This window comes from Panthera pardus, unplaced genomic scaffold, assembly GCF_024362965.1.
Source record: "Panthera pardus isolate Hobbes unplaced genomic scaffold, ASM2436296v1 HiC_scaffold_20, whole genome shotgun sequence".
NCBI lineage: Eukaryota > Metazoa > Chordata > Mammalia > Carnivora > Felidae > Panthera > Panthera pardus.
This window is the reverse complement of record NW_026526766.1, coordinates 42376105-42396395: the sequence shown is the minus strand read 5'-3', so window position 1 is coordinate 42396395 and position 20291 is coordinate 42376105. Positions and strand designations below refer to the sequence as shown.

The 20291-nt window shown below is 38.2% G+C and overlaps 1 protein-coding gene across 1 annotated transcript in view; it reads right to left on the bottom strand.

Moving 5' to 3' along the window:
- The window catches only part of SH3GL2 (SH3 domain containing GRB2 like 2, endophilin A1), a 212893-nt gene that overhangs the window by 48957 nt on the left and 143645 nt on the right, over positions 1-20291 (bottom strand). Inside the window, exon 2 of the mRNA XM_019415411.2 lies at positions 6135-6203. Within this exon, the coding sequence (XP_019270956.1) occupies positions 6135-6203 (69 nt within the window). The remainder of the gene's footprint in view (positions 1-6134; positions 6204-20291) is intronic.

The window sequence follows — 20291 nt, the reverse complement described above, 5'->3', positions numbered from 1 at the left end:
TAGCTATGACGGGAAGAAAAGTAGTTCAAAGGTCATGGATCAGAGATTTTCTAAGAAAGACTGACAGAGGAACTAAACAGACTAATGGCCATCTGCAGGTAGGAGGCTGACCAAATTCTAGCTTCTTTCCATTTGTGTCATTGCTAAGAATGTCTCAGAGTCTTTCTGATAAACTATGCTGTGTTTTGGTGGTCATAGAAAGGCTGAGGGGTCAGTACTCTGTGAGAACCTTGAGTATGACTTATTAGGTACTTGCTAGGAAGCTATATGTATACTTAAACTGGATTTGTCCAAGCACATATTCTCTTATTAATAGGCCCGATATAATTAATATGTACTAAGACTTCCACTTAAGTAATTTATCATACCTTTCAAGGGCTCATTCTCATTTGAGGACAACAGTTTAGCTCTGAACTTATACAGTTAAAGATTTCCTCAACCCCCAAATTTTTCAATTACCTGAAAAAAAGTTTTGATGCATCCTAAATTACAACTTCCATTCCTGTGAGCTCCTGAGCATTTCTTTAACTAACTTTGTCTGGATGGTGGTAGGGAGTCATTAGGGAAGGCTGTTTAGAGGTGAAACTAAATATGTATAAAAATAGGCATGTTTTCAGGACATAAAAACTCAATGTAAGTTTTTTTCTGAAGGTAAAAGCATAGAGATATATTCTTCTGGTCATTTTTCCTCAATTTTCTCAATACCAGGATTTTAGCAATGCTCATACTTTAGAATCAGAAGGTTCTCCCTCCACGATCTAGTCTTGTGATTTACAACTTTGGGTAGCGAGAAAAATAGCTCTCTTAACCTGCTGTACTCACTGTAACATTTTTCTTCATCAAGAAAAGCAAGAGTTGGCAAACTATGGCCAGTGGGCCAAATCTGGGTCACTAGCTGTTTTTATATTTTTAAATGATTGGGAAAATTCAAAAGGAGACTACTATTTCATTGCACATAATAATGACATGAAATTCAAATTTCAGTGTCTTTAAATAAATTTGATTGGAACACAGCTATGCTCATTCCTTTTAGGCACCATCAATAATTGCTTTTGCTCTTCAATAGTGGAGATGAGAAGTTTCAACAGAGGCTACAGAAGCTCTCTGACCCACAAAGCCTAATATGCTTACAGAAGAAGTCTGCCAATCCCTTGCTAAGGTTCTATTTTCACCAATGTGTGCCACAGTGAATCTATGGATGCTGAACATTTCATCAGCTTCCCCAGCCTCTAGAGATAAGACACAACAGAATCAAAAGGTACCACATTGACTAGAATATGATTTTGTTCTGAGGCATCTGAATATTACCTTTTCCACTAGAGAAAAAGTAGACATTGCATCCTGAACTTAGCTGGCAACACACACGGACTATACAGCATTCTTTGTGGGGCAAAAAAAGAATTAATGATATGACTTTATACTGTCAGATACTCCATCATCCCAGATGCTGTCACAGGGAGGCAGGAGCAGAGTTTAAGAAAAAAAATTAAAAGATCTTAAAACGGAGCAGGACAGTGTGTAGGTTTGGTGATCAATAATAAACAGATGAATTAAGCATCCACTCGGACATGGCGTAACTCACAGTTACATGCCATATGAACACTAAATCTTTTGAAAATCTTAATTTTTCTATCACTGAAGTTAAGAAAATGAACCTTTTAAGAATGCACACGTACCCACTTAATGAGAACCCTGAATGAGACACCTAATTAAGCAAGTCACAGAGACATAATGGAATCAGTACCCTGGGAAAGTTTGTCTGGCAGTAAGATACAGGCTGGCCCAATAAGGATGTTTTAATAGTTCCCTACTGGCTCAGAAGAATTAATGTACCTGTTCCCAAATTGCTCTGCTTTCTAGCAGTTATCTGGTATTTGGAAAGCCTGATTAATAGTGTGTTGAAAAACAAAAATAAACAAGGCATTAGGCTGAGATTTCCCCAACGTATTTTTTTGCTAATCTTCACAGGCATTACCTTTAATGAGTATCAGCATGGAAGTATATTGTAAACACACAGCTGAGAAGAACCTTGACTTCCCTGAATTTCAGGATCACCAGAAAGCTGTTTTTAGACCTCATCTTGTCTGGGGCTCTTACCTATCTTACAAGTATACCAGTGAGTGAGGGTCTTAGTACAGTCATCCACACCTTCTGTTTTACCACCACGTCCATGAAAAATACATTCACAGTCATGACAGACTCCAAAGGGTGTGCTCACGTATGTTTTACTCTGAGTGTGCTGGCCCAGACTCTACTCCTTCCTTCTTCATTTGAGATAAATCGCCAGAGTTCAATCCAGTGGTATTATTTAAATGTGCCGTTATTAGTTCCAAATTACTTGCCACAATACTCAAGAGATGATGACTAGTGTGCTTCACACCACTTCACAAGGTGATTTTAGCCTCTGCTTAAACATGGACAAGGATGGGGAATTCAGTTATAGCCATGGCTTCCTTTTTTTAAGCAGCTCTGAGAACCAGAAGTTCTTTCATACATTGAGCCTGACTCTATCTCTTCACAGTTCCTACTCATTAATTCTATTTCTACCACTTGGAGTTGGATAGAAAGCTGTAACAACCCCCCTCCACCCAATGACTAATTAAGTGTATGAAGATGATGACCATGGACATTCATTTCTGACTTTTCCCCACATCCCACTCTGCCAACAACCCACTCTTTCACACTTTCACATGGAACGGCTTTCTTCCCATTCTTCTCCAACCTCCTGCTTGTCTTAAAATTGGAGGCAGCCCTTAAGAGTTCCATTCTCACTGAAGTGGTATACAACCACATTTCCAACCATATGACCTCTTCTGGTTTCAAGAAAAGAGATTTCCCAAGATACTTTTCATGCTGCGAAAAGGGACACTACACTCCTCCTATATGCAGGGCAAGAGAAAATTGTAGCATTTAGCTCAGGCACCCTCTGCTCTAGGAAGCTTCCACCAATCTAACCAACCTGAGCTAGGTCTTCCATGGGAATCTCCACAGGGTGCCAAGCACCATGTCCTGTAAGCCACATTTCTTCCATCAAAACTGGAAGTCCCTTGATGGCAAGAACTGTGCCTTAATCATCTTTGTATTCCTGATGCCCAGCACAACACTTTGTACAAGGAGGACGCATTTACGGATATACCATATGAATTAATGAATATAACCACACACACGCACACACACCTACGAAACCACAGTATCACTGCAGCAACAGATGGAGATTTAAGAAGGAATTACAGATCCTCAAATTCTAGAACTTCCTCTTGACAAAAAATCTGCAGCTTCTCAATAAACATATCTACAAGATGCCTATACCACAGTAAGAACTTTAGTCTGTATTTAACATATCTTGTAAGCAACAGATACCATTTAAAACTAAAACATAAACAATTCTAGGCAAGGTATTTAAGGGGAGGAAAGAAGTGGCTATAGGCAGGGGTCCTGCAGAGATAACAGAGTTGCAGGGTTCCACCCAATCAGCTCTGGGAGCCGTGAGTGCTAAGAGACCCAAGTGTGATTTTATTGCATCTTGGCAGGAGAGTGGCTGGGGTGGCTGATTAGAGAAACAACATCTAGGAATACCCACTTCTCTTTCCAACTAGTGCTGCTTGATGCAAACCTCTAATTTATTTCATTTTGTTGCCTAATTGCATCTCTGAGAATGCATCTGAACAAAGGTCTCTTTACCCAAAATGCCTGATGATCAGAAAACTGACTGTGGATAGGTGATTCTTCTGTAGGCTTGGGAATGCCGAGCTAAAATATTTTTGTGAGTCATTAATAAATTAACAGGAGAGAAAAGATTTGAGATTCCAAATCCAAGGCATGTGCTTTCCAGTTATCACAGAAATCTTTACCTTTAATGCAAATTGAGCATAGGTAGAGTGTAAAATATGCACAGTGCCATAGGTAAGACAAACAAATATGTGTGGTAAAATGAAATAAACTAACTTCCACACTGCTCTGAAATGTAAATCTCTCAATTTACTTAGAGATAAACCCAAATATAAAACCAAAGGTGTGTTCCTCAAATAATCAGCAAAAGTTTTTCCCCCCCACCAGGAATATCTTTTTTGAGACAAAAGCTTCAGAAACTAATTATTTTCTAGGAAATAGGAGAAATAAACCTTACCTTTGAGCCCAGAGATGCCTTTGAGTCTTTGCCTGAAGGAAAATACTTACAAGATCTTCTTTCATTTCAATTAGTTTGCAAGATGGGCATGGATTCAAAGGCTTAATTAGTTGCTCAGTGATAAATTCTACTCTATTCTCTAAATTTCCTGTTCTTTTTAGTTCCATTTAAAAAATGGAAAGTTTGTCTTAGCTTAGTCAATGAGCTACCTAACTTATTATCTTTAGTCCTGGCAGATGCTGAAAGCTCAACTCAAATTCTGACTCCTTGGTTCTGAATTCCTCAATGCCTGACTAATCTGTCATTAACAACATGGCACCAGGGAGGATGTTATAAATTCTCTCCTGAGGGGAGAGGGACGAATCAAAGGATAAGGAAGGGGGGGATTAAGAAATAATGGCTGGAGACAGAAGCTGGTGCAAATTAACAGACCCACAGGGCAGCTTCTTATGAGGTGTGAGGAACCCCAATATTACAGGGAATAGAGGAATCCAGTCATTCTAGGCAAATGTATCAGTATCTGTTCTCAGATGCTGTAGAAAACAAAGGGGTAGAATACCATTTCCAGAACTATGAACACCAGAGAGTATTAGCTTTGGTTCATCGGGCAGTACTGAGAACTGTCCAGAGATGAGAAATAAGGATCAATGCAGATTTTAATTGCCCCAGTGGGGGCAAATAGCTATCAGGTATTAGGTGTAAGAGGCTGGACTCCCAGACTTCTGGTTGGGCCTCACGACTCTTGTATTAAATCTCCTCTCTAGTGGGTACCTGTGCTATCAGTGAGATCTGTCTCAAGAACTCGGCCAGAATGATCAGTTACATTAACACTACACAATCTCATCTCATAAGACCCCTCTCCCTTGGCAACTCATTTTTTTTTTTTCCAGAAACTCAAATGGGTCCTGTTCTCTCTTACTTGCTGTTTCTTTTATAGAAACATTAATTTCTAATAATTCGTACTCATTCTGTTCACTGCTGTATCCTACATGCTTGCCTGATAGAAGCACAAAATAAGAATTTGCTGAATTCATCAATGAACTCAAAAGAAAGAACTGAAAAAGACAAAGTACAAAGCACCTAAGCAACTTTCTTCGTTTGGCTCTTCACACAAAGACCACAAATGGCAAAACTGAGGCAGCCTACTGGAACTGATGTGACCTAAGTAAAAATGCAGTTTTCCAGGTACTATATGCTTTTGACATCCTCTCTGTTCAAGTACAGGGTTTGTATTGCCAGATCCTTTACCCATCAGTTGAACACCAGAAACAATTCTTTGCAACACGCAACACACACTCTTCACCATAAGCCTAGATTATCACTTGCTATGAACCGTCTCAAAGAGAAAATACAGCGATGTTACAAGAGAAACGAAATGGGCTATTCTGTTTGCCACTTCCACCCTCACCTGATGAGAATCAGCTTTTAGGCAGAACACTAAATGATTTACTTTATTTTTCATCCTTAACACAAGTCCCCCAACTAGGGATTAGTATTCTCATTTTACATTTACACAAAAATAAGAGACTCAGAGCAATAAACTGACTTGTGGGTCAAGCAGTTCAAGGGCACCATGGCCAAGCCCACAGGTCCCTTCATGCGTACTGTCCACCACACCTGCTGCCACCACATGGCCCTGCCCAGAGGTCCACCAAGGCCAGGCAGTGACTCAAACTCTCCCAGACACTCAGGACACCATTTTCCACCTTCCCCTATTTTCTTCACACCCCACCCCCCATTCAAGCACAACTTCATGTTGTCCTATTTGGAAAATTAATGATAAAATCCACCAGGAAAGTACATTTTGACATTTCACCTTTGCTGAAGCTTTGTTCTCAGTACAAAGGGAAGAGAGGATACTTTGCGTCTTCTGTTTTAAAATATACACTAAAAGGAGAGTATATTTTACAATAACAAGATGCATTTTCAGGTACCAGAGGAGAGCCCTTCCCCTCTCAGTATGCTAGACAATTTTATGTTAAAGGGAGCTCTAAGGGTCAAGACTTACCCGCTCCATCTCTTTGAAGTCATCGTCCAGCTTGGTTCCTTCAGCTCCTCCAACCTTCTCACTCACTTTCTAAAGAAAACAAGCAAAAAGAAGAATTATTATAAATAAAGTTTCTTTTCAAAATGTGTGTTAACAGTTTCAAGCACTTCCACAAACATCATCTAATATTATTTTTCCTACAGCCATTCTCTGACATGGGGGACAGTCCTATTTTCATAGGAGGAAACTGTGGCTCAGAAGGTTTAAACAATTTGCCAAAGACCAGGCACCCAGTAGGTATTGAAACAAGAATTTGAACTTATTTCTTCTGCTTTCAACTCCAGTGTTCTTTATTATATACATCATTATATAACTACCTAATCACTAACATTTGCCTTTTGAAAGTTCTGAGGGACAACAGCATCATACAATCATCATTTCCCTCTGATAATGGATCTAAAATGCTACCTAGGTAGAAAATTGCTACTTCTTCCATCTATTTCTCCATGGGTTATTGAACAGATAATCACAAGCATCTATCAAACTGGTAAGAAAAAAAAATCAGCCCAGCTGATCTTCAGATGAAAGGGCTTGAATACTAATCTTATAAAGCTTCCTGTAGCTGTCTATATCCTTATAAACATGAGATAAACCTTATAGAAAGAAGTTAAGGGTATTTCTTTGCTACCCAATCAATTCCCATTATTATACATTTTATATTCATTAATTTATGCATTCAAATGGGCATTTTCCATATGTAGAATTCATGTTTATTAAAAAGTTAAATATCCTATTTTGTTCTGAAATAAAGATTTAAATTAAATCTAATAAAAATTTATGAATGGATCACAAGAAAAATACCTTAGTTTCATCAAAGGCAGGAATATTAAATGCTAATGACTTGAGACTTCTGTTGCTCTTAACATATTCTAATTATAAAGGTAGTTAGATGCTTTTTACAAAGATGTCACTGTATTAAAGTTATCACACACAGATACTGAAGTATGAATTTTTATTTTCTTTAATAACCGCTGGATTGAAGGTCTCTGCAGAGAAGGCCACCACCAAGGCCAGACCTACAACAATCTCAGGACAACCTGGGTCATCTTGTAAGTTTGGTTTATCTCCTTCTAAAGGAGTCCTTTGGATATATAGCTCTGTCTCCTGGCAATGGAAGCCCCGATATCCCCTTGCTGGGGGCTTTAGTGTATTTCTTTCTTTCTTTCTTTCTTTCTTTCTTTCTCTCTCTCTCTCTCTCTCTCTCTCTCTGTCTCTCTCTCTTTCCTTCACTCCTGCTTTCTGCTATCAGGAAAACCTCTAGAAGAGACTACTATTGGAGAAACTGAAAGTATGAATTCTATCACCACTCAGGACCTGCATACCAGATGCCACCCATTTCACCCCAGCGTAAGTAACAGAAGGAATGTGTTGTGATGAATGGCCATGGCATGGACAGACTCCTCTACTCTTTTGTTATGAAAGAGTTGTTATGAAAATTAAATAGTGTATCAAGTATAAGAACCTATGTCTGAACCTACAAGACAGATGGTAAATTCTAGTTCCCTTCTCTCACCAATGAAGTATATACCTGCTTATAGTATCCTGGTTTCCCCAGTTGTTGTTTTTTTTTTTTAACTGTAGTGTGAAATCTTGAGAAGAATCCAGCAATTTTCATTAACATAATACAACCGTAGGTAAATAAAGGTCGATTATTAAAAGTGTAAGGTTAATAAAAACAATATTAATATCTTTCATTTGTATAGCTGACACCTACTTTCACTTGCAATTTGTCATCTAATACGTGCATCACAAGAACTATGTAGATCACATATTATTCCCATGTCACAGATGAGAAAACTGAGGGTTGCATAAGTTAAATTTCCTATCCATGGTACAGATTGTTAGCTAGGAAGAAGTGGAACAAGGACCTGAATGCATTTTTTCCAAGCTAAACCGTAGACTCCTTTGCATCCCCAGCCTGGTTTGGGGGAGCTGTCCATGGTGCTGGCCTTCCCTGCCTGAAGTTCCATTAGATTCACTGCCTTAACCCTGGGTCCTTGACATCAACCCTCACTTAACCTGTGTCCTAAACGATGCTAGTTATCAATTATTTCAGCAGTCCATACAGATCTAGGATTTGCCTAGCATCAACACCACCTAATCAAAAGCCTGTGATCTGGGAAAGAAGTCAACTTCTTTGCCTGCTTTCTTAAAGATTTTTAACAAGCCAGAAATGGGGGTAGGGAGGTCCCAGAATTCAGTTTACAACTTTCTAGTGGGATCCAAGTGCCAGTGACTTGACCTGAATGTTTGGAATTAAGTTCTAGAAAATTAGGAAATAGAAAGGCCTGACAGGTTATTAATAATCAAATTTTTTCTATCAGCAAACAAATTTTTACTGTGATTTTTATAGGTTTACTCCCTTTCACTTTGTTCAGAGATGACAGTTTTAGCTCACATTTAGCCCCTCTTGTGTCTTATTATTCTTAAATTACATAGTTTTCAGTTAAATTTGGGCTGGGAAACTCTAGTCAAACTCCTACAAAATCAAAAAATATATACTGCATAGCCCTCAACCAACTCTCAGTTCTACCTTTCTCCAATGTCAAGGAACTCACTATATCCCAACATCCCATTTTGGTCAAAAACAGATCCTCCTATGACCTGTGAATGAGACATTTAATTTTTATTTACAAAATTGTCACCAAAAAATAGCCAAAAATGTCTCCATTTATGGTAACATTAGCAAATCCTGGTAATCCTGGGTTAATCACATTCTGATCGTCTCTGGGGAATAAAATACGGCCCTTATCAAAAGCACAAGGCCTATATCACATTCAATCCCATAATGCTCAGCTGAGAATGATTTTAATTTCCCCCCTTTTTGCATCTAAAAACAAGTTGGCATCACAATAGCTGACTCACTGTATCAAACAGAATACCAAATGGAATTACAATGGCCATTAATAATTTAGAACTAGTCCTATGACTCACACCAAGGGCAACTCATCAGTCCATTGGCTTTAAATATTTGGTTTAAAATACTTAGTGTGGGTGTGGGTGTGCGTGCAGGTATGGGAGGAAGAGGTAGAGAGAAAGTTGGGTTGAGCGATATTAAGCTCTTTCTCTTCTCTACAAAAGCTGATTTTGAACTGCTCTGAGAGAAACAGTTCACCAAACATACTAAATGAGGCTAGCAGTTAAGATTCTGGTACTGGTCTGATTGGTTGGCTGATATAAAAATTTCTTATCTAATTAGATTCTTGGAGAAAGCAATATTCAAAATGACATCTACATTGTTCTTGGGGCTATCTTCTTTTCAAGTCACAAAGGATCTAAGTATATCAAGGCACTGAATTAAACAGTGGGCTTAAATAACACTGACTCATTTCTTAGCAGTATAGCAAATATTTCCCCCTCCTGATCTTTAAATATCATTACTAAAACTTCTATCTTCTTATGAATGAGTCAAGGTGAGGAATATAGGCTCCCTGATCTTATCTGGCCAACAATGAATTTTGTTTTCCTTACCTAATACCATATACTTAATAATTTCACCCTACTATTTTCCAGTGAGGTGGTCCCTAAAAACTAAGAATTCATAGTATTGAATATTTTTGGATACTGTTTAATGTACTTTGGCTAATATGCTAGCACTTGAGAAATTGATCACCTATTTAAATTTAAATGAACTTTGGGGCATCTAGATGGCTCAGTCGGTTAAGCTTTGGACTTTGGCTCAGGTCATGATCTCAGGGTTCATGAGGTCAAGCTCCACATCGGGCTCTGTGCTGACAGCTGGGAGCCTGAGGCCTGCTTCAGATTCTGTGTTTCTCTCTCTCTGTCCTTCCCCAGCTCTCTCTCTCTCTCTCAAAAATAAACATTAAAAAATTGTTTTTAAATTTAAATGAACATCAGCAAAAGGTATTTGAATCAAACAAAACAGTACAAATAAGCCAATATACTCCCCTATGTTACCCAAAACAAAACAAAAACATCAAACACATCAAACAACTCCTCTATTCAAAACTCTCAACTGTACCCACTTAACTACATCGAGAGCTTACACTTCTCATCTTATCTATTACACTCTACATATACTCTGTGTTTCAATCAAACCAGCAATTTCACCTTCCTCTATCTTACTCTCCATTGTATTCCTCATAACAGGTACTCAGCTAAGATCTGTGGAACTGAAGTACAATGTCTTTTTGTAAATATTAATGTTAGGTTGACAAGAGAAAGCATACAGTGAGGCAAATAAGACTTATCACCTCACTCAGGATGGTATTTCAAAAGGCACAACTTTCCAAAAAAAGAAAGAAAGAATACGGTCAATTCACATTTTAAATTAAAAGTCTTAATTCTGAGCCTGCAGTAGCGTTGTCTCATGCTATTTTTTCTCCATGTACCAAATAAGAAAAATGTCAAAGGGAACCAGTAGCAAGAGACAGCTTAAATAAATGACCACTGTTCACAGCCCAGAGGATGCTGCACTGCTTTCCAACAATGACTCATCCTCCTCCATACTAACTGTCACCTCTGGGAAGAAGACACCCCCTCTAGTCACAGCTCTGATTCTTCCCTGCATTGTGTTTCATTTACTAAACACTGATGACTCAACTCCCATGTTTCTGACTGCCTTTACGGTGGTCTCCTTGAAAAATCACATCAGTGAAATTCATCAGACTTAATACCAAATTCATTCATACCACATACACCTGCAAAGTGATTTACTTCCTACTTCTCTGTTTTTGTTCAGTTCTGTTATTTTACATCATACAAAGCCAGGTTTCTTTACAATCCACCAAATGCACTGTGTTTATTCCCTCTGCCTTGTACATGGACCTATTTCCTTTTTCTATTTTTTAAATCCTACCAACTATTCAAAATGCTCACCCAGATTTCACCTTCTCTGTCATCTTGACTGCCCACCCTAGCAGTAAGTTATTAGACTTAATATGCATTCTTAATAAAGCATATCATCTGTTGGGACTACCTGGAACTGGCCACTTCATTAATAAAATTGCTGAAGATCTTTGCTCATCTGAATTTTAAGATGCTAAAGGCAGCAATCATATCTCCTGCTTCTTTGTCTAAAAATGTTTGAGACTGTGGTACCTAACACAGTGCTTGCAAAGTAGACATGCAATTACCAGTGGAAAAAATGATCTCAATGAATTATCCTAAGGTCAAAAATTGTACGTTAATTAAAGGAAGACCCTAAACTATGAGTTAGCACTGGTTCTGTACCTCCTTTCTGAGAGTTTAATCTCCCCTCTAAGTGTAATATCTTTTTCTCTACCAGTAACAGGCAAAAAATTAGAAAATTTAATAATTAAGGATAGTTTATTTATAGCCACAGTTAAAGAAAATTCTCTTCTAATTGTAACCATTCTACATTCACCTGCCAAATTACTTTCGGAACAATGATAATTAGTATCAATAATATATATTCTTCCCATTAATCCTGATTCTAAATATGTATGTATTTTAGTCTATATGCATGCGCACATATGTGTGTATAAATACACACACAGGCCAACATGTTCATGTGTGTGTGTGTGTATCCCCTCACATGAGAGAAAGTAATATAATAGTTTTCCCAAATTTTTACAAAATCAAAAATAATTTTATGATGTGCTGCACTATGTATTTATTCATATTAAAACAGAATTACTTTGACATTCCATAAGTTAATCACAGCTAGTTTGTTCAGAGCAAAAAGTAGAACTCATACACTATCCTGCCCATCTGCACTGTAGATCAACAAAATTATTTATATGTATAATGAAATCTCATTGACAAGGAAGTCAATGAGAGACACTTGAATTAAGATTTTAGAAATGGATTTAGAATTGAGACATGAATTTGACCTTGACAATGACACCAAATGGTTGTATATAAAAGAAGATGCATAACTTCTTAGTGCCTCAATTTCTTCTCCTAAGAAATGAAAAACAACACCATTCAACACTGGGTGTTGTTTTTTTTTTTTTTAAAGAATTAAATTGGAATGTACATATAAAGAGCACATTATAAACTATCAATAATCATTATTAAAATACGGGTTTATTATGTCTTAACGTGATCTTACTCATATGACAGGCAAAATTTTAAGTTGTTTTTTACATTTGGCTAAAAAAAACTAAGTTTAATGTAAATGCATTAAAGCACAACATTATTAATGTGCAAGTTCTTCAAGAAGTTATGATAACTACACCTGTGGGACACTGTATTGTTTTCCCAGTACTTGTAGAAAGGCATCACCTATGGTAATAAATAAAAGAAGCCCATACTCATGAAAGTTCTTTAATCATCATTAATAAGGTACCAAAAAATAAAAATTATACTTGATGACATACCAAATATTCAGAAGGAAACAGGAGAGTCAAAATTACAGCAGTACTTTCTTGATTATTTGGCTAAATACAAGTAGATCTTGTTTTTCCAGATGGTGGTATTCCCATGTTTGAAAGGCAGGGTGGATTCACTTCATGGAATATAAGTTTCACACTAGTTTTTCTCAGTTGTCATTAAATTGGAATGCTTAAATGCCATGATGTTTTGGAAGTGAATTTCAAAAAAATATGTATTTTTTCCCATCCGGAAACTTCTAATTTTCTTAGAGAATGATTAAAGGCATTTTATCTATCTAAATTGGGTTAATTCTATTTCTTACTCTCAAATAGAATCTGTATATTGAATAGTGGTAAGTGTAAAGATTCCTCTTGCATAATGTAAAAACTAGCGACTCCTCCCCACCCCCAAGAATTCAAGAAGATGAAAACCGATTTTCTTTAAATATCTGAAGCTAAAAACTTTAAAATAAGCTTGGGTGAGTTAAGCACTTCACCCTATTTCTAGCTTCCAATCTTCCTATCTTGCTTCTGGTCAAATACTATATGGAAAATGTAGTAACTGATTTGCAGCATGTTATAATGATTTCTGGTATGATTCTCTGGGGTTAAAAGTAGTGACTTTCTAAGCCCTATTTCCCCAAGGTGAGAATTTCCCTTAGACTATGTAGCTAATTACTTGCATACACCCTTCAAAGGGCGTTAGCAGGATTAATCATAGAAGTTTCATGCAGAGCCTCAGCCCCTCCCCAGAAAGATCGTTTACACTATCACTTATGGTGTCATTTGCAAATGATCCTATTTTTGTCTTCTAGAAAATAAAAAAAGTATAAAAAATGTGCAGAATAAAAGAAAACCAGCATTTCTCTATTTTTCAACTTCCCAAATCATCTAGTTCCTTACCAGAGAAAGGGTAATTCTCCCCCATCAGAGGGGGAGAATATTTCCATAAAGTTTCCCATCTCTGACGATAGGAAAAAAGTACACATTTTCATAGTCCACTGCAATACATAAGCCATTGAAACTGAACAAAATACAAAAAGACAGTGTGTGCTAAAAATAGACTCTATACTTGAGGCCAGAATTATGTCATGTACTATTTTTAAAGTTCTATTTAAAGCTGAGTCATAAATTCTCTTGAGAAGAAAACAGAACTCAGAAAGAGAAATAAGAGGTACCAGTAATTTACTTGAGAATTCAGTCCTGTTAATAAATGACGTAGAACCTAATGTCTGATGACTCAGTTGATAAGGCAAGATGGAGTAGCCCTAGGCTTTCACTTGTAGGAGAAACTACTGGAAAGCCATTTTCTGTTTTGTGAAATGAAACCACAAAGTCACTGAGCTTCTGTTTCCTCATTCACAAAATGGGGCAGGCCCAGGGTATGCTCAGATAACCAGGAGAGTTCTAAGTTCTCTTACAATGAAAAATGTGATGTCTTTTCTGTGATGGTTAATTTGATGTGTCAGTTTGGCTAGTCTATAGTACGTAGCTTTTCAGTCAAACACTGATCTAGGTGTTGCTGTGAGAATATTCTATAGATGTGGTTAATATCCACAATCAGTTGACTTTAAGTAAAGGAGATTATCCTTAATAAGGCAGTTGAGCCTAATCCAATCAACAAACTAAAAGGTCTTTAGAACAAAACTGAGGTTATCTTGGGAAAGAAGAAATTCTGCCTACATATCTCACTGGTTCTTTTTCTCTGGAGAACACTAATAGATACAATTTCTACCTGGTAGAGTGCTATTTATAGTACACCAAAGGTAGATAATAAACCAGGAAAAGTTCCTTTTCCTGGAAATGAGAAAATACCACGCAAAATGTTTGAAAAGAAAATGCTTTGTTACCCCCCTCCCCCAAATCAGGGTTATTTTGATGCAAATCCCATTCTGAAAAAAACAAAAAAAAATAAAAACAAATCACCTTTACTTTAATTCACCAAATGGAATGAATGCAAAAGTACTCAGTTTGAATGCCTACTATGTACCAAGGAGTTTGTTAGCACTGGAGGTTTTGTATGCAAATTTAAGACTTGGCACATGCTCTCTGGAAACTTACAGTTTGGTGGGATATATGGATACATAAACAAACCATTCCAATAAAATGGGGCAAGTGCATTGAAAAAAAAAAAAAAGTAGACTGTAATCAGATCCTAGGATAGACAATTTGGTTGTAGCTTGATGAAAGTCAAGACTGGGGAAAACTTACTGCAGCTGATACCTGTGCTGATTCTCAAATGAGAGTAAGTGAGATGGAAAAGTAGACACAGGATGAAGAAAGAAGCTTTCTCAGGTAGAAGCTACTACACGACAAAAAGCAAACAAGCAAAAACACAGTATTTGCAGGAAAGTACAGATATTTCAGTGCTGCAAGATATCAGAATATAAAGGACGGTGTGACAAGAACTGAGGTTGTAGGAAGAAGGAGACATCAAGTGATAGTGGGCCGTCTAGGCCATGCCAAAGACCTCAGTTTTGTTTTGAGTGTTAGTAAATAATGGAGTTGTGCATCACTACAACCTAGCTTTAAACAGTTTCATCACCCCAAGTGCCCATGTTCAGTCAATGCTCACTGCCATCCTTAGGCAACCACTTATCTGCTTTTCATCTCCATAATTTTACCTTTTCTAGAAATGCCATATAAATGCAAACATACAGTAGGTTATTTTATTATATATATATATATATATATATATATATATATATATTTTTTTTTTTTTTTTTTTTTTTTTTTTTTTTTTGAGAGAGAGAGAGAGAGAAAGAAAGAGAGAGAGAATAAGCAGGGCAGGGACAGAGAGAGAGGGAGAAAGAACCCCAAGCAGGCTCTGCGCTTGTTAGTACAGAGACCGACGAGGGGCTCAAACCCATGAACCATGAGATCATGACCTGAGCCAAAGTCAAGACACTTAACTGACTGAGCCACTCAGATGCCTCAATAGGCAATTTTAAATATCTGGCCTCTTCCTCTAAGCATAAGGCATCTGAGATTCATCATGTTGTTACCTGTATCAATAGCTGAGTTCCATTTTATAGCTGAACAGTACTCCACTGCACGGTTATACCACATTTTGTGTATCCATTCTCCTGTTGATGGACACCTGAACTGCTTCCAGCGTGGGGCTATTATGAATAATGCCACTATGAATATTTGCATACATGTCTATGTGGATACATTTTTTATTTCTTTTGGGTAGAAACCTAGGAGTCGAACCACTGGGTCTTGTGGTAAACATATATTAAACTTTTTAAGAAACTGCCCAAATGTTTTCCAAAGTGACTTACCATAAGACCTTAGATTTTATCTCAGCATTAGTAGAAAGCCATTAGCAGGCTTTAAGCTGAGGAATGACCCAGCTAAATCAATTTTTTTTTTTTTTAATTTTTTTCAACGTTTTTTATTTATTTTTGGGACAGAGAGAGACAGAGCATGAACGGGGGAGGGGCAGAGAGAGAGGGAGACACAGAATCGGAAACAGGCTCCAGGCTCCGAGCCATCAGCCCAGAGCCTGACGCGGGGCTCGAACTCACGGGCCGCGAGATCGTGACCTGGCTGAAGTCGGACGCTCAACCGACTGCGCCACCCAGGCGCCCCATAAATCAATTTTTAAATCATTAGATTACAAAGTGAAGACTTACTTGAAAAAAAAAATGAGACTGGAGATAAAGACACCAGTCAGATTGCTACCAGAATCATACAGGTGGAAGATGAGGACGTGAACCAAGAACTCTGAGATTAAGGATGGACTCAGTAAATATTTAGGGCCTAAAGTAAGCAAGCAAACTTTGTGACCAGTTTGGTGTAAGAGAGAAGCAGAGAACTCTAAGATGATTCCCAGGTTTCAGACTTGAGCAAATGGATGGCTGAACACAAATGAACACAATCTATTTAAAGCAGGTTTAGATTCACTAGGTTTGAAATCCAAATACATATGTCCAGCAGGCAACTGAATATACGAGTCTGAGCTTGTAGGGAGAGGTCAGGGCAAGAGACAGATATGTGGAGTCGGCACTGTATGTATATGTGACTTGTAAAACCAGAAAACCAGCAGATGAGATCGCTCAGGGAGAACATGTACCAGCAAGTGGTTATGGGTTAAGGAGGGAACCCTGAGCATCACCAATAATTAAGGGCTAGCAGAGGGGGAAGCCAACAAAAAAGATCATGGAAAAAAAAAAAAAAAAAAAAACAGCCACAAACAGAAACTACAGGGAAAACCTGGAAAGATAAGGATCAAAGAAAACAAGGAATTAGTTTCTCAAATGAAGTGTGAGCAAACCCACAGAATGGAAAAGGAGGACAGTGGGGTTGTGGTTGGAACAATCATTCCAAGAGCCATTAAAATTGTGACCATGCCAACTGCTATATATGTGATACAGGTTAGTGCAACAGGATCCAAGGCAAAATACATGTGACCTAAAGGCTACCAGGAATCAGACAACAGAAATACAACCTCCTGATTTTGTGTCTAGTATTTCTTCCATCTCTCTTTCTGCCTATAGAAGTATCATTTGGAACCACAGGACATGCCCATGAAAGGTAGAATAACTGACAGCTGTTGAGTCCCAGTTGTACTGCAGGGCAAGCAGCTTAGAATACGCTCCATTTCCATCACTGTGCTTGGACCGCCTTCCTCCACACATCCCAGGTAGGTACTTCAGCCTTGCAGAAGAAAACATCAGGGACAAACTGCAAGCAAACAGGTATCTGAAGATATCTGAGAGATGTCCTGCAAGTATTTCACACACCAACATAATCGCTTTCCATATAGCATCGTGTATCACCAAATGTGGCAGCCAAGCTGTATTCTGAGGTAAACACTCTTCCTAAGCCAAAGGAAGCTAACATCACGCTCATAACAGCAGTAATAAATCATAAGCTTAACCTTAAATAACAACAGGGAAGAGATATGAAGAGACTTCAGAGATGGTCATAGAAGTGGATGGACAGCCACTGGATACCAGACCCACCATCTTATATAGAAAATCACTGACCTACTCACAAAGGAATTAAATCAGGAACAAAGAGTAACCACACAAAACAGAAAGATGGATCCCTGTCTGAGATATCAAGTTTGATAATTCACATATGCAGAAATTCCATCATCTGAACAAAATGTTTAAAAAGCACCTTAATGACAGAACACATACACAGATATAGATTTGATTTATAATCCTGGACAGAATTTCCTGAATGTTAAGCAGCCCATCACTGCCTGCAAAGGCTTTGCACTGACAGATGCACCAATCTGCTTGTGCTCCAAGCTTCAAGGTCTGCTGCCTGTGCTGAAGACAACTCTCTGGAGACTCACACCTTGCAAGCTCATGCTGAAGTCAGAAGGGAAGTGGTGGAGACTGCCCCCATCACGTCCACTCCTGGTTTGCTTTTCTACACGCAATCTCTAGTATTAGAACTTCACGTGTCCTCTGCTGCTGCAGGGTATACGTAACAGGAAAGGCAGCTACAAGAGCCGGAGCACGTATTCAGAGTAATGTCACCGTATCCCGCACCATCTAAGAGCTAACTTGGTCCCTCTTTCCCAATATGCTTTCAAGGTGGGATGTGGATAGAAACTACTGACTCTATTGTCTCATTTCCTACTGCCTCAATCAACTATATACGGATAGTTGCATTTCATACTCCTTTACACACACACACACACACACACACACACACACACACACGGCACTTGATAAACAATAGGAAAATATTTTTCTACAGGTTTAGAGTTGCTCAGAGTTGTACATTTAATTGGGGAAAGGCTCTAAACACTATTCAAACATTCAAACTAGCACTAATGGCTTCCTTTTCTTTTCAGCCCAGTGCTTTTCAATCACTTGGGAGACTTTCTCTTAAATGAGATGACTGCTTGCAAAGCTCTAATAAAAATATACCAAAAAGTAAAATGGAAAGCATACAGGAAAGAATATTTTCTTTTTAATTCTCCTCAAGCATTCAGGGACTCTTATAAGCTGTTATTTGTTCAAGTTAGACATGAGAAGAAGGGACAGAGGGCTATTTGGAAGAGAGACTTTTAAGAAGAGGCTGGGTACCTCTTCTCATGACAGGGAAAATGCGAAACCAAATATATATTAAGAAAGGGGCCCAGTGTCAGCTGGTTTGAAGTCCCTTGTCCTTAAGCTCTGTGAGGTAGAAAAAAAATGAATTATAAATTTAATAACTTCACTGAGGTATAATTTATATGCCACAAAGTATTACTCATTTACAGTATACAATTCAGTGATTTGTAATGTATTTATAGAGTTGTATGAGGCCATAATCTAATTTTTCAACAGTTTCATCATGCCACAAAAAAGCCTTGTAACCATTTGCATCATTCCCCGGTCCCCTCCCCCAATTTCATTCACTGCCCCATTTCTTGACAAGTATTAATCAAATTTTGGTCTCTGTAGATTTATCTATTTTGGACATTTCATATAAACGAAATCATATATCATGTGGTCTTTTGTCTCTGGCTTCTTTTACTTAGCACAATGTTTTCAAGTTTCTTTTGTGTTGCAGCATGTATCAGTACTTTATTCCTTTTTATAGCTGAGTAATATTCCATGGTAACGATGTATAAAGCTACCTCACCGGGAGTTATGCAGATCAGATAAGATAACTAAGTGCTTTGTCAACTACAAAGTACTTCACCAATGCAGAGGATTAGTGTCATAAACGTACAAGTGCCACTGAGAGTACTTCCTTAAGAGTAACAAGGTGACATCATATGGAATTTCATGGACATGGTGAAAGCAAGGCACAAGTTTCCAAAATGTGTCTACCCAGGGCTAACTTGTGGTGGAAAGAGAAAACACGAACACATTCAGAAATACAGGCCAATTAAAGGTTTGAGGGCCATCAACATATATGGCACTATTCTAGATGAGGATCTTTAAGAGCAAAATTGTATACCTGTGGGCACTTGTTACTAAAGATAAATCTGAAATTCACATTTCAGAATGTAATGCTATACTGAGGATGCATTTTTCAGAAGTGACCTCTTCTTATCAAATCAACTCATTTCACAAAGGTTCTGTGGTATAGTGGTCCACTGAGTTAGCAAGTAAGAGTTTAAGTAGGAGAAAATGAGAGAAAATTAACACATTCAAAAGTCTACACAGTGTAGCCTGCTTTGTGTGTGTGGGGGGGGGGCGGTGGTTTGGCAAAATGAAAACTTCCAATTATGATTTTGGGTGAGGGCTGCAGGAAAGGGGAAGTCTGGTCACCCACAGAACAGAATCACTGCAGGAGGAAACTTGCAGTGTTGAAGGGAATGCACCATCTCATGGGTGCCTATGTGTGCTCGAGAGTAGGGGGAAGGGCAGGGATGGGAACTCTGAGGAAGTAGACATGTGTTAGGGGCAGACTGCCAGGCAGTACCAGAGACAAGACTGAAACCCAGGTCCTGATTCCCAGACTCAGTAAACCCTGTTTCCTAGGAAAGGATCCACTTGGATTGACTGTAATTAACAGATGTCAGCAGCATCAGAGGGCACTTTAATGTGCAAGCATACTTTAAAATGTCTACCTTGTTTTCAATAAATTTATACTGCTAAAAATTGTTACTAAAATTTTCTTGGTAACAAGAACTGTTTAAAAGCAATTTGGTTTTACTGCCCTTCAGTAATCCATCGCTCCCTCCCTTTGCCTATATACCTCCTGGATCACGGCCACTATGTCAACTGTACTTTCCCAAGTGAAGATGTCCAAACCCTCTGGGCTCCCACAGCACCTGGGCCTGTCTCTATCCAGCACTTGTTAGACTGCATTTGAACCGTCATTATCAAGTTGAATGCCTCTCCCAAATTTTCTGAGT